The sequence below is a fragment of the Myxocyprinus asiaticus genome, chromosome 25, assembly GCF_019703515.2.
Source record: "Myxocyprinus asiaticus isolate MX2 ecotype Aquarium Trade chromosome 25, UBuf_Myxa_2, whole genome shotgun sequence".
Lineage (NCBI taxonomy): Eukaryota > Metazoa > Chordata > Actinopteri > Cypriniformes > Catostomidae > Myxocyprinus > Myxocyprinus asiaticus.
In genome coordinates, this window is record NC_059368.1 from 3,468,740 (window position 1) to 3,480,807 (window position 12,068).

At 36.0% G+C, this 12,068-nt stretch overlaps 2 protein-coding genes across 5 annotated transcripts in view; one reads left to right on the forward strand and one right to left on the reverse strand.

Moving 5' to 3' along the window:
• Nucleotides 1-12,068, forward strand: part of LOC127415553 (NADH dehydrogenase [ubiquinone] 1 beta subcomplex subunit 1-like) — a 226,033-nt gene that overhangs the window by 137,942 nt on the left and 76,023 nt on the right. The gene's annotated exons all lie outside the window — the stretch shown is intronic.
• Nucleotides 8,913-12,068, reverse strand: part of LOC127415544 (sodium/potassium/calcium exchanger 4-like) — a 41,061-nt gene continuing 37,905 nt past the window's right edge. For both annotated transcript variants that reach the window (XM_051654320.1, XM_051654319.1), the window contains exon 17: nt 8,913-10,238. In XM_051654320.1, the coding sequence (XP_051510280.1) occupies nt 10,089-10,238 (150 nt within the window). In that variant the 3' untranslated portion in view covers nt 8,913-10,088. The remainder of the gene's footprint in view (nt 10,239-12,068) is intronic.

Consider the following 12,068-nt stretch of genomic DNA (forward strand, 5'->3'; position numbering starts at 1 on the left):
GCTAAAAATTGGTTTACAGTCTGCTGCTATAAAAATAATAAAATAAATAAATAGAATAAAATTATAATAAAAAGATTGCACACGCTCAGAGCACGTGACCATCATTACTGTCATCATTGTCATGACCGAATATATGATGTAATAGCAAAAACCGTGAAAATAATCTACTCTGGTTTTGTTAAAGGGATAGTTCACCCAAAAATAAAAATTCTCGAATCATTTACTCAGCTCATGCCATCTCAGATGTGTATGACTTTTTTCTACAGAACACAAATGAAGATTTTTAGAAGAATTTCTCAGCACTGTAGGTCAATACAATGCAAGTGAATGGGTGCCAAAATTTTGAACCTCCAAAAGTCATCATAAAAGTAATCCGAATGACTCCAGTGGTTAAATCAATGTCCCCAGAAGCAATTTGATAGGTGTGGGTGAGAAACAGGTCAATATTTAAGTCAATATTTACTATAAATTATCCTCCCTGCTCAGTCAACCTCCACTTTAACTTTAATTTTCACATTCTTCTTGTGTTTTTGGTGATTCACATTCTTCATGCATATGCCCCCTACTGGCCAGGGAGAAGCATTTCTAGCAAAAATTGTCTTAAATATGGATCTGTTTCTCAGCCACAGCTATCATATCACTTCTGAAGATATGGATTTAACCACTGGAGTCATATGGATTACTTTTATGCTGCCTTTATGTGATTGCCTTTATGTATATATAGCTCTTAGGTGAGAGTGGGGCACAAACTAACACTTTTTGGTTTTTTCAAGTTTGTGTAAATGCACTTGGGGTTCAAAGTATTTTTTATTTATTTTTCTCTCTCACACATAGTCTATATTTACACATGTCTGGTACAAAATATGTGGTCTTGTTTATTATCGTATATTTTTTTTCTTATCTACGTGGCAAGAAGTGATGTGAAATATTACAACGTGCCCCATATTGTAATGTGACCATGTGACAACCTAAAATCCCCCACTAACAATTGTATCTGATCTAATTAAAATACATAGAGGATAAACTCAAATATTATGTCAATTAAAGCTATTTATTAACATTGTCATGTAAGTTATAGCAATAAGTTTGACACTTGACAATGAACACAAAACAAAGCCACATCAACAAAGGCCGAAATAATGCATGGCTGGATGACACAATACAGCGCGCGCACACACACACACACACACACACACACACACACACGTTGGTGTGGCTATCCTTATGAGGACTCTCCATAGACTTAATGATTTTTATACTGTATGAACTATAGATACTGTCCCCTAACCCTAACCCTATCCCTAAACATTTTCAATAAAACATTGTTTAGTATGTTTTTAAAGCGATATGAATTATGGGAACACTAGAAATGTCCTCATAAACCACATTTATAGCATAATACCCTTGTAATTACCAGTTTGTAACCCCAAAAAAGTCCTCATAAACCACCCAAACCCGCCCATATACACATACACACACAAACACACACACACACACACACACATGAATTATGTGAATTACAAAGCTGACTGTGTAACGGGAGCCAGCTGGTACATGATAGCTGTGCAGTATGTGTAAACCTCACTCCCCTGGCCTCAAGAGGCGCACTAGCGACTGACGCTAGATGCTGTAGCTTTTAGCCTCCTCGTTAGCACGCCCGCCTTCCATGCAGTTAATGCCGGTTCGAATCCCGTTTGGAGCAGGTTGCGCAGGACCGATTACAACTGCATAGAATTGCATATAGTTCTCTCTATTTGGGGCAAGTTGTAAGGCAGTGTTGCAACATGCCCCGCCTGCGCAACTGGGGTTTAAACCTGGCTAGTCTCTTCTATATTGAAAAGACTATGTACTGAAATACTATGCAAGATGCTAGCTAACAGATTGGAAATTAAAATTATACCAAGTTTGCCTTGTTTTAAATAAACACTAAAACAAAGATGAAAATTAACTTTTGTTTGGAATTTTACTTTTGCTACTGTAAAATCAACTTTTGGCGATATATTCAAAAGTTTTTTTGGTCACACTTTATATTCGGTGGCCTTAAGTACTATGTACTAACGTTAAATACATACAAGACTATGTGTTTACTGTGTAACTACATGTTGTTCTGCAAAATGCCCACATTTGCTGCTACTGAGGTTGAGGTACTGGTAGATTTAGGAGTAAGGGTAGGGTTAGGGTTAGGGGTTAGAGTTAGGTTTTGGGGTAAGGGTTGAGTTAGGGGTAAAGTTAACAGTGTAACTACAAATGTAATTAAATGCAAGTACTTTAAATGTAATTACAATGTAACAACATGTATGTACATAATAAGTACATTGAATCAATTGGTTAAGTACATTGTATTTAAGGCCACCTAATATAAAGTGGGTCCTTTTTTTATTTTTCATTTTTATTTTGGCACAATTTTTTCTCTAGACAGTGCCAATGCAACGAGTAAACAAATGAGTTTTTGTCTTTCGTCTGGTGTTTGTGGACATTTTTAAGCCATGTGTGTAACATGTGTAACATGTTAGTTTGTGCCCCACTCTCCCCTACAGTTAAAATGAGCCACCCGACACACGGTTATTTGACGTTTGTTTTTGTTTTTTAAATCCAGTTTTTTTAACATGATGTCTCCTCAAAAGAGTCCAGTTGATCCACATTTCAAAATCTCGCCTGAAATCGTAGGCCATCCGGGTATTTCTTGCTTACTGTTTTATGAATACTGAGAATTCGGACGTACTACTCCACTGGCCAGTGCCGGCCCTCCCTATAGGCAAACAAAGCAAGTTGCTAAGGGCCCTCCGATCCACAAGGGGGCCCCCACACTGTCACAGACATTATAAGTAGTGTTATGAAGACACTGACAGGGGCCCCCACTCAAAGTTTTGCTTAGGGCCCCCAAAAGGCTAGGACCGGCACTGCCATTGGCATACTGTTTTTGGCACAGTATATAGTAGGGAAGTAGGCATGGATATTCGGACGCAGCGACACTCCCAATTAGCGTTGGGAAGTACGATACAGTTTAGCACTTCAGTTCGTTTGGACAGTTTGTTTCAATGAGCTGATTCTAGAATCGATTCACCAATTATCACTCATAATTGTCCCCAGTTGACCCGCACAGCATTTTACTGTCTTCTAAATTTGTCTTCTTCTTCTTATTATTATTAGTTTATGTCATACTTTTTTGTTTATTGTTTTAAATTATTGTGTACAGTAGGCCTAATGTACAGTAAACATCATTAAAATAGTGTTTACAATATTATAAATGCTAATTATAATGCTATCAAATGCTAATATTCCATTTATTATCCGAGCCTAGGTTAGTTGCTAGTTCCATAAACTGGATAAAGCTATATTGAGAAGAAAGTTCTAAATAAAATTCAGTACACACTCTGAAAGTACGGGAAAGTCCTCCCTTACTGTTGAGTGCTCTACAAACACCTCATGAATCAGTTTGACTGAATCACTAAAAAGAATTAGTCCTAAAGAATGATTCGATCAAATAATCAAACAGTAGCTACTTCGAGAAAGAGATGATAAAAAATACTTCCGGTTAAGTCGTCACACTGGAAATGGAGGGTCAAGTCGAGTGCATTGCGTAGTGAGATAAAGTACTGTTTCACAGAGTGTACTCTGTTACTGCACATTTTGGCAAATGTTGCCTACTTATTACTTGACATATAGTAGTATTATCAAGTTTCTTCTTATAACTGTGTTTTACTATTAATTTTAGCTGTTAGATTTGTTAACAAGCATCAGGAACAGGCCACAAAAAGTATGAAACAGGTATAAATGGCATAATTTAATTTGTGATTTTTTTTAAACATTCCTATCGCAAAGATTCATATGAAAAATGTACAGGAATTATTTTGACATACATATCTTTTGTTTGTATGTTATTGCTTTACAGTAAAATGCATTGGTTGGATATGTCCATTATAGCATGACAATACATTCATATAAGTTTTACAGATGTATTCAGCTATGATTCATAGTAACTAACTTTACATTAAATATATATATACACTACCGGTCAAAAGTTTTGAAACACTTGACTGAAATGTTTCTCATGATCTTAAAAATCTTTTGATCTGAAGGCGTATGCTTAAATGTTTGAAATTAATTTTGTAGACAATAATATAATTGTGCCACCATATTAATTCATTTCATTATAAAACTAAAATTTGATTAAAAAATAAAAGTTTTTGAAATGGATGACTTGGACCAAATAATAAAGAAAAGCAGCCAATAAGTGCCCAACATAGATGGGAACTCCTTCAATACTGTTTAAAAAGCATCCCAGGGTGATACCTCAAGAAGTTGGTTGAGAAAATGTCAAGAGTACATGTCTGCAAATTCTAGGCAAAGGGTGACTACTTTGAAGATGCTAAAATATAACACAGTTTTGATTTATTTTGGATTTTGTTTAGTCACAACATAATTCCCATAGTTCCATTTATGTTATTCCATAGTTTTAATGACTTTACTATTATTCTAAAATGTGAAAAAAAATAATAATAAAGAATGAGTAAGTGTGTGTGTGTGTGTGTGTGTGTGTGTGTATATATATATATATATATATATATATATATATATACTGTGTGTGTGTGTGTGTGTGTATATATATATATATACTGTGTGTGTGTGTGTGTGTGTGTATATATATATATATACTGTGTGTGTGTGTGTGTGTGTATATATATATATATATACTGTGTGTGTGTGTGTATATATATATATATATATATATATATATATATATATATATATATATATATATGTAGATAGATAAATAGAAAGCGTCCTGTTTTTCATGCACATTTTAAATATGTGTGCAGATATTCTGTAAGTTCCTATACAATTCACTATATGGTACAACAATTATGCCATATGAATTATAAGTGTTAAAAAAGTGGCTTAATAAACAGATATGTGATCAATATTCATCATGTTGGCTGACCAAAAAAAAAAAAAAAAAAAAAAGACCCCACCAGTTCAACCGATGGTAAATGTTTCATGAGAAAAGCATCTCAAACGCATTTACAAATAATCTTTTTCTAAACAACTGTAAAATTCTGCACTATCAATGTGCATTTTTGGGGCTGAATCTCAAAAAAAGGTCCTGGTCATATTTCTCCCCAAAGTCACTAGACTTTGTTTTTTATTATTTTTACATTTTGCATAAAGAAAATAGACCCCAACACTACTCTGTACAATTGTGGTGAAAAGAATATCATGTCAGAATGCTGACATGCGGGTTGGCGCTGTTTTGGTGGCACGAGGGCGACCTACGCAATATTAGGCAGGTGGTTTTAATGTTATGGCTGATCAGTATATATATATATATATATATTGTAAAAAAAAAAAAAAAAAAAATAAAAAATCATTACTGTACCCAGAATTCAAATCTCTATTGTAATGTAATTTATACATCACATTTTGTTGTACTGCCATTAATTTATGCTGATTAAAAAAAAAATATTTGTAATAAAGTACTTTATACTGTAACTACATAACTATGAAAATTACAGAATCACCATAGAGAATAATACGAATTATATTGTGCTTCATTTCCTTGAAAATAATGTTGTAATTCTTAATGGTCCTAAAAATAGAATTCATTTTATTTGAGATACAAAAAAAAAAAAAAAAATGTAAATCTTTAATTTTGGGTTAAAATGTGACCTGGACATGTTTTCATGAGATCTGCCCTTTTGTACAAAATGGCATTAGAGAATACTCTTCTATGCTTGGTTTTTGTTCTTTACATATTCCCATTTAAGACAGAACTGCTGACAAATAAAGTGTCTTTGGAGTCAGTAATTGTCTGGGTGAAATCAAGAGGGTGATGAGTTAGACGGATGATGCACAGGACCGTGTGCAGCCTGTATGCAAGTTAAAACCATCTCTAAACCACCTTTTCCATAGTTGCCATAATTTCCCACAGAGTTTATAAAGTCTTCTCCTTCCAAAGAGTTCAAGGCAGCTCCCAAGTCCTTGTCTGGGGACATTAATGCTTTGGGAAGCCACAATGCCAAATGCTTCCTGCATACTATTCACAACAAGATTCCCAAGTCCAAATCCTTTTCCGATTTTACACCAACATTCTGAAAATAGTTTTTATTGTGAACTCAGGAGACTTTGCACAGAGATCAAATGCTTGTATTGCATAAACTAGCACCAACCCAGAGTTTGTCCAACACAAATGCAGCTGTGTCTGAATAAAACGGGAAAAGGACCATTTACATCATGTTTCAGCCCTCCCAAATGACACGGAAATGTCTCCACGGAGGTTTAGTTTAGTAGCTGCCAGGTCAGAACTGGACGAGGGTTGTGGTTGCAATGGAGACGACCGTCCAGAGCTATGCACTGACGACACAGGGTGTGCTGTTGTGGCTTTGCTCACGAAGTCGTAAGGTGAGGAATCTGTTGATGACTATGTCTTCCCCTGATACGCACAAATACACACGTGAAGACACATACAGTACAGTATACACACACTAACAAAGGGAAGCACAGTTTGAAACTGCATGAGACAAGGCAGCTGGCTTTCTTTAAAATGCTAATTTCTACATTTCAGAACAAAAGAACTGCCTACAAGGCAGTGGTTCTCAACTGGTGGATTGCAGCCCCAAAAATGTGTCACAGATCTATTTTGATGCTAATAATGCAAACAATAAAATGCAATTAATACTGTATAATCATGCATAACTAGGAAAATAAACTGGCTATCAACTGGCTATCAACGTGAGCCAGCTGGTACGCGATAGCTGCATGATAGTATGTGTAAACGTGATAGTATGTGTAAACCTCACTCCCCTGGCCTCATGAGGCTCACTAGCGACTGACGCTTAGGGGTTGCAGCCTTTACCCTCCTTGTTAGCACACCCGCCTCCCATGCCAACTGATCCCACTCGGAGCGGGTCGAGCAGGACCAGTTGCAGTGGTGCCATGACCCAGATGCAAGTGAGGTTTAGGGGGTTGAGTGTAACAGGAGCCAGCTGGTACATGATAGCTGTGCGATATGTGTAAACCTCACTCCCCTGGCCTCAAGAGGCTCACTAGCAACTGACGCTAGGGGCTTTAGCCTCCTTGTCAGTGCGCCCGCCTCCCATGCTGGCTGACGCCGGTTCAAATCCCGCTCGAAGCGGGTCGAGAAGGATTGGTTACACTAGCCAAATTTGGCTGATGCCAACATGGACAGGTTGCATGACATTTTTGAAAAAAGAAAATACAACCCAGACTGCGTTAAAAAAAAGTGTTAATCTGCAATGCTAACATGGTTTACCGCAATATGTTTTGTGTTGTAAATTTGTTGGCTACCGAGATCAATATTATTTTAATTATTATTTTTAAAATTAATATTAATAAATGTCAGTGTTTGATTTAAAGTTTTTTTTTTTTTTTTTTTTTGTATGTGGATGCAATTCCAGCCAGCCACACTGTCAAAAGTGCAATTCTAGCATGACGCAATTACTCAACGTTGCCACAAGGGGTACAATAATAGGCATTAGCATAAAATGTCCTCTTTTTTTGTGTTGTAAATTATTGACTGCCAAAATTAATATAAATTAAAGTATTATTTTTTTATTAATAAGCAGCAGATCTTGGTGCGACAGCTTTCTTTGGGGTGCCCCAAAAAGCCGTGATGTGCCCCGAAAAAACTAACTAGCGATTAACTTACAGTAATTCCATTATACAGTAGCATGACAGTAGTTCTACTATTTTCACAATAGAGTAGCTTTTGCAGTAACAAGCTGCTTTTTCCAACGTCTCATAACATGACAAAACACTATATTGTTTTTGTCACACTGTATTGTGCTGCAGCCAAATGTGTGACACCGTCATCTCTCTCTCATAGCAAGTCTAAAACATTTTGTGAATCGATTCGTTCGGCAGTTCATGTCAATTAACCGGTTAAAAAACAAAAAAAACACCAGATCACTTAAATGTAGAATTAGAAAGTTCAAATCATTTTAGTGACTCGGTTCAATCGGACGGTTGTAATGAACTAGTTGAAACAAGCGATTCACCGTGTCACTTCACTTTTTGAAGCGAAACATTTTGTTACTTGCAGCTGTTTATCACTATGATTTTGAACATAAACTAGTGTGTTTTATTAGTTATATTTAGTATATATTATTTTATGTTCAGTGTTTCGTTTGTTTCATTTAGAAGCCCTATGAATTTATTTGTCCAATTCAGTGTTGCCACCCTATTTGTTTAATGTTACCACAACTGATATCATCATTGTCTTTGTTCCAGATAAATTGTGTAGAATTTATAGTACATTTATAGTAAAATTAAACAATATAATTTGATAGTTATTTTATTAAAAAACACTGCCTTAAATAGCTTCAGTGTAGTCTTTAAGTCTGTTAGAAGCCAGTACAGTCAAATAACAAAATAAAATGTGACCTGTGTTGATCAAATATTTTAAATAATAGTAATTATAGTTATACTGAATATTAATAAATGTCAACGTTTGGTTTAACTTATTTTTTTTACTTATGCAATTATGTGGACACAAACACTTGCAGCTATGCAAGCGCAATTTCACTTTGTTTTACAAAATGTGTCAGGGTGCAATTTCTTGCATAATGCAATTACTCCCCGTTGCAACAAGTGACGCAATACTTGATGTCCAGTGTAAAATCTGGGTCCTAAATCAAACCAGTTGAGAACCGCGGCTCTAAGGAGAATGTATATCACGAGCATCCCGGCTAAGGGATATCAAGACCAGCCTAAACCCACCAGAACCAACATCTTACATGTATCTCACTTAGAAGGCTTGCAACTTATTCTACTCAATTATGTGGATGCAAACACTATAGCTATGCAAGCTCAATTTCACAAGTTTTACAAAATGCGCCAAAGCGCAATTTCCAGTGTCATACAATAACTTGTAAAGTGTAACGCAAGGGGTGCAGTAATAGGCATTAGCATAAAATGTCCTCTCTTTCAGCTCAACTACAATCATGGCAAAGCAACAGTTTGAACAGAATCTCGCTGAGCATGTTCATAAAAGTTAGTTCCTTGTGTAAGCAGTTTGCTTACTTGTGTAAAGTATGTTTCTGGTCTACATTAATGTAATTAGCAAATCTCTAAAAAGGCAAGTTCATAATCACAGAGCCCTCTCAGAGACGACAGCAAAACTTAAAATGGTGAACCAATTTTCATTTGTAAATAAAAATACACAAATTCTTTCAGTCAACAAGAACAAGCCCTATATGAGTCCATATCATGATGTGTAGACTACAATAATGGACAATGTGCAATACCTTCAGTTTTCTTGCATTTCAACAAATAATTTGCTTCCTTTAGGCAAAAAAAAAAAAAAAAGATTTACAGTAATCAATAAAGAGTTCATGAAGACATTTGGCTCTGAGAGAAGGTTTAAAAAGACATTTCTCAACAAAGTGGAAAAAAAAAAAAAAAAAAAAACAGATGCAAAAATGGTAAATGTTTACGTAGGCATCCACACACCATAACGCTGTCCATATTTGGCAGACTCAGAATGCATTTTGCGATGTTAAAGATGTCACCTGGAAGAGGCAAGCTGCCTAAGAAAAGTTCCTCTTTCAGGCTCCAAATCTGGGGTCAGAGTTCAGAAAAAATTAACCAGAAGATTTTTTTTTTTAAAAACTTCACAGGAATATTTTTGGTCCACAGTGAAATGCTTCCATGAAGAAGCTATTGCCAGAAAGAGAGAAAAAAAATCTTGAGTTAACCTAAGAGAAAACCTAAGTTACTCTATAGGTTGCCTACATAGTAAACGTTGTTGTGGGAACTCTTGTGAAATTTGCATTTCTGTTACCAAGGTTACCAGTTAGCCCCTACTGGTCGATGCCAGATACTGGCAGATATACAGTATATATATTATTATTATTATTATTTTTAGCAACAAATACAGTACTTAACTGTTAGTCCCAATAAAGACTAAAATTCATTCATCTGAGGTGATGATGGTTTTGGAGTGCAAAAACGGAGGTCAAACTGAGACCAGAAAGTTGAGTTATGACATCAACGGTACGAGATCTTTTGAGATGTTGGTGTTGTTTTGTAGGATATGAAGCGGTGGTAGTGCAGATCCGTTCTGTGTGATTCTAGTCTTCTCGACACATGGGTAAGTTGACGAAGGTGAAGACATTGTATTCGATCATGATAGAGAAACACAGGAAGATGGCGTATAGCACCAGCACATAAACGCCCAGCTTAAAGTCCAACTTCCACCCGTTCAGGTGGATTCCAAGAATCTGCAGGTACAGGCAAAGAATTATTCTTAATAATCATAAACTCATATATAAGTTTAATGGACGAGACCACATACTGTACTGTACTGTATGGTTGGCAGCCACACTATATTGATTTACAAATTTTAATAGCAATTCATGACCAAAATGTCTGACTACCTTATGTATGGGGGCCCATTTATACCACTTAATCACTTGAGAAATCGGTAAATCAATTACACAACCAATTATTAAATGTCTAAACACATGGTTAAATGATAAAAGGATCAACAACTTGATAATCCAAATATAATCCTGATAAAAAGACAAATAAAAAATACAATATTTAATGTATGCAATTATCAATAATTCATGACATAATCACATGTAAAAATATGTGGAATTTTATCATTTCTGTTTCATAAATTGAATACTATCTTTTCAGTTTGTGTTTATTAAATGGTTTTGATTATAATTTTTAATAATGTATTATTCTTATTCTTATTTTTTAAATTATTATTATTAATTAATATTATTAATTTAATTTAATATTATTTAATATTATTAATTTAATAAATTAATTTATTGCATAAACTGAATATGTTATTTTTAAATAGTTTTTTTTATCTGTTTTTATTTCTTATAATTAAATTGTTGACTTTTTAAACTATTTCCTTCAATCTATTCATAATTTATTGTGTAACTGATTTATTTTAAGTTTGCCTGTTTTTAATATCATTTTTAATAATTTAGGATTATTTTTTAATATTACATTTATTATTTATTATCACTACATTTAACAATTGATAACATTAAATGTTGATAAAAATTAAAGTTACATTTTAATATGTGATTATGAAGTGTTGGCAATTGCAAACTGAATGTTGTATTTTAATTGGTATATTTCCTCGATCAGCCACAACATTAAAACCACCTGCCTAATATCGTGTAGGTCGCCCTCGTGCCGCCAAAACAGCTCTGGCCCGTTGAGGCATGGACTCCACAAGACCTCTGAAGGTGTCCTGTGGTATCTGGCACCAAGACATTAGCAGAAAATCCTTTAAGTCCTGTAAGTTGTGAGGTGGGGCCTCCATGGATCGGACTTGTTGGTCCAGCACATCCCATAGATGCTCAATTGGATTGAGATCTGGGGAATTTGGAGGCCAAGTCAACACCTTGAACTCTTTGTCATGTTCCTCAAACCATTCCTGAACAGTTTTTGCAGTGTGGCAGGACGCATTATCCTGCTGAAAGAGGCCACTGCCATCAGGGGAATACCGCTGCCATGAAGGGGTGTACATGGTCTGCAACAATCTTTAGGTAGGTGATACGTGTCAAAGTAACATCCACATGAATGCCAGAACCCAAGGTTTCCCAGCAGAACATTGCCCAGAGCATCACACTGCCTCCGCCGTCCCGCCTTCTTCCCATGGTGCATCCTGCTGCCATCTCTTCCCCGGGTAAATGATGCACACGCACCCGGCCGTCCACATGATCTAAAAGAAAACGTGATTCATCAGACCAAGCCACATTCTTCCATTGCTCTATGGTCCAGTTCTAATGCTCACGTGCCCATTGTAGGCGCTTTCGGCGGTGGACAGGGGTCAGCATGGGCACTCTGACCAGTCTGCGGCTACGCAGCCCCATACACAGCAAGCTGCGATACATTGTGTGTTCTGACTCCTTTCTATCATGGCCAGCATTACATTTTTCAGCAATTTTTGCTACAGTTGCTCTTCTGTGGGATCAGACCATATGGGCTAGCCTTCGCTCCCCACACGCATCAGTGAGTCTTGGACGCCCATGACCCTGTCGCCGGTTCACCGGTTGTCCTTCCTTCGAACACTTTTGGTA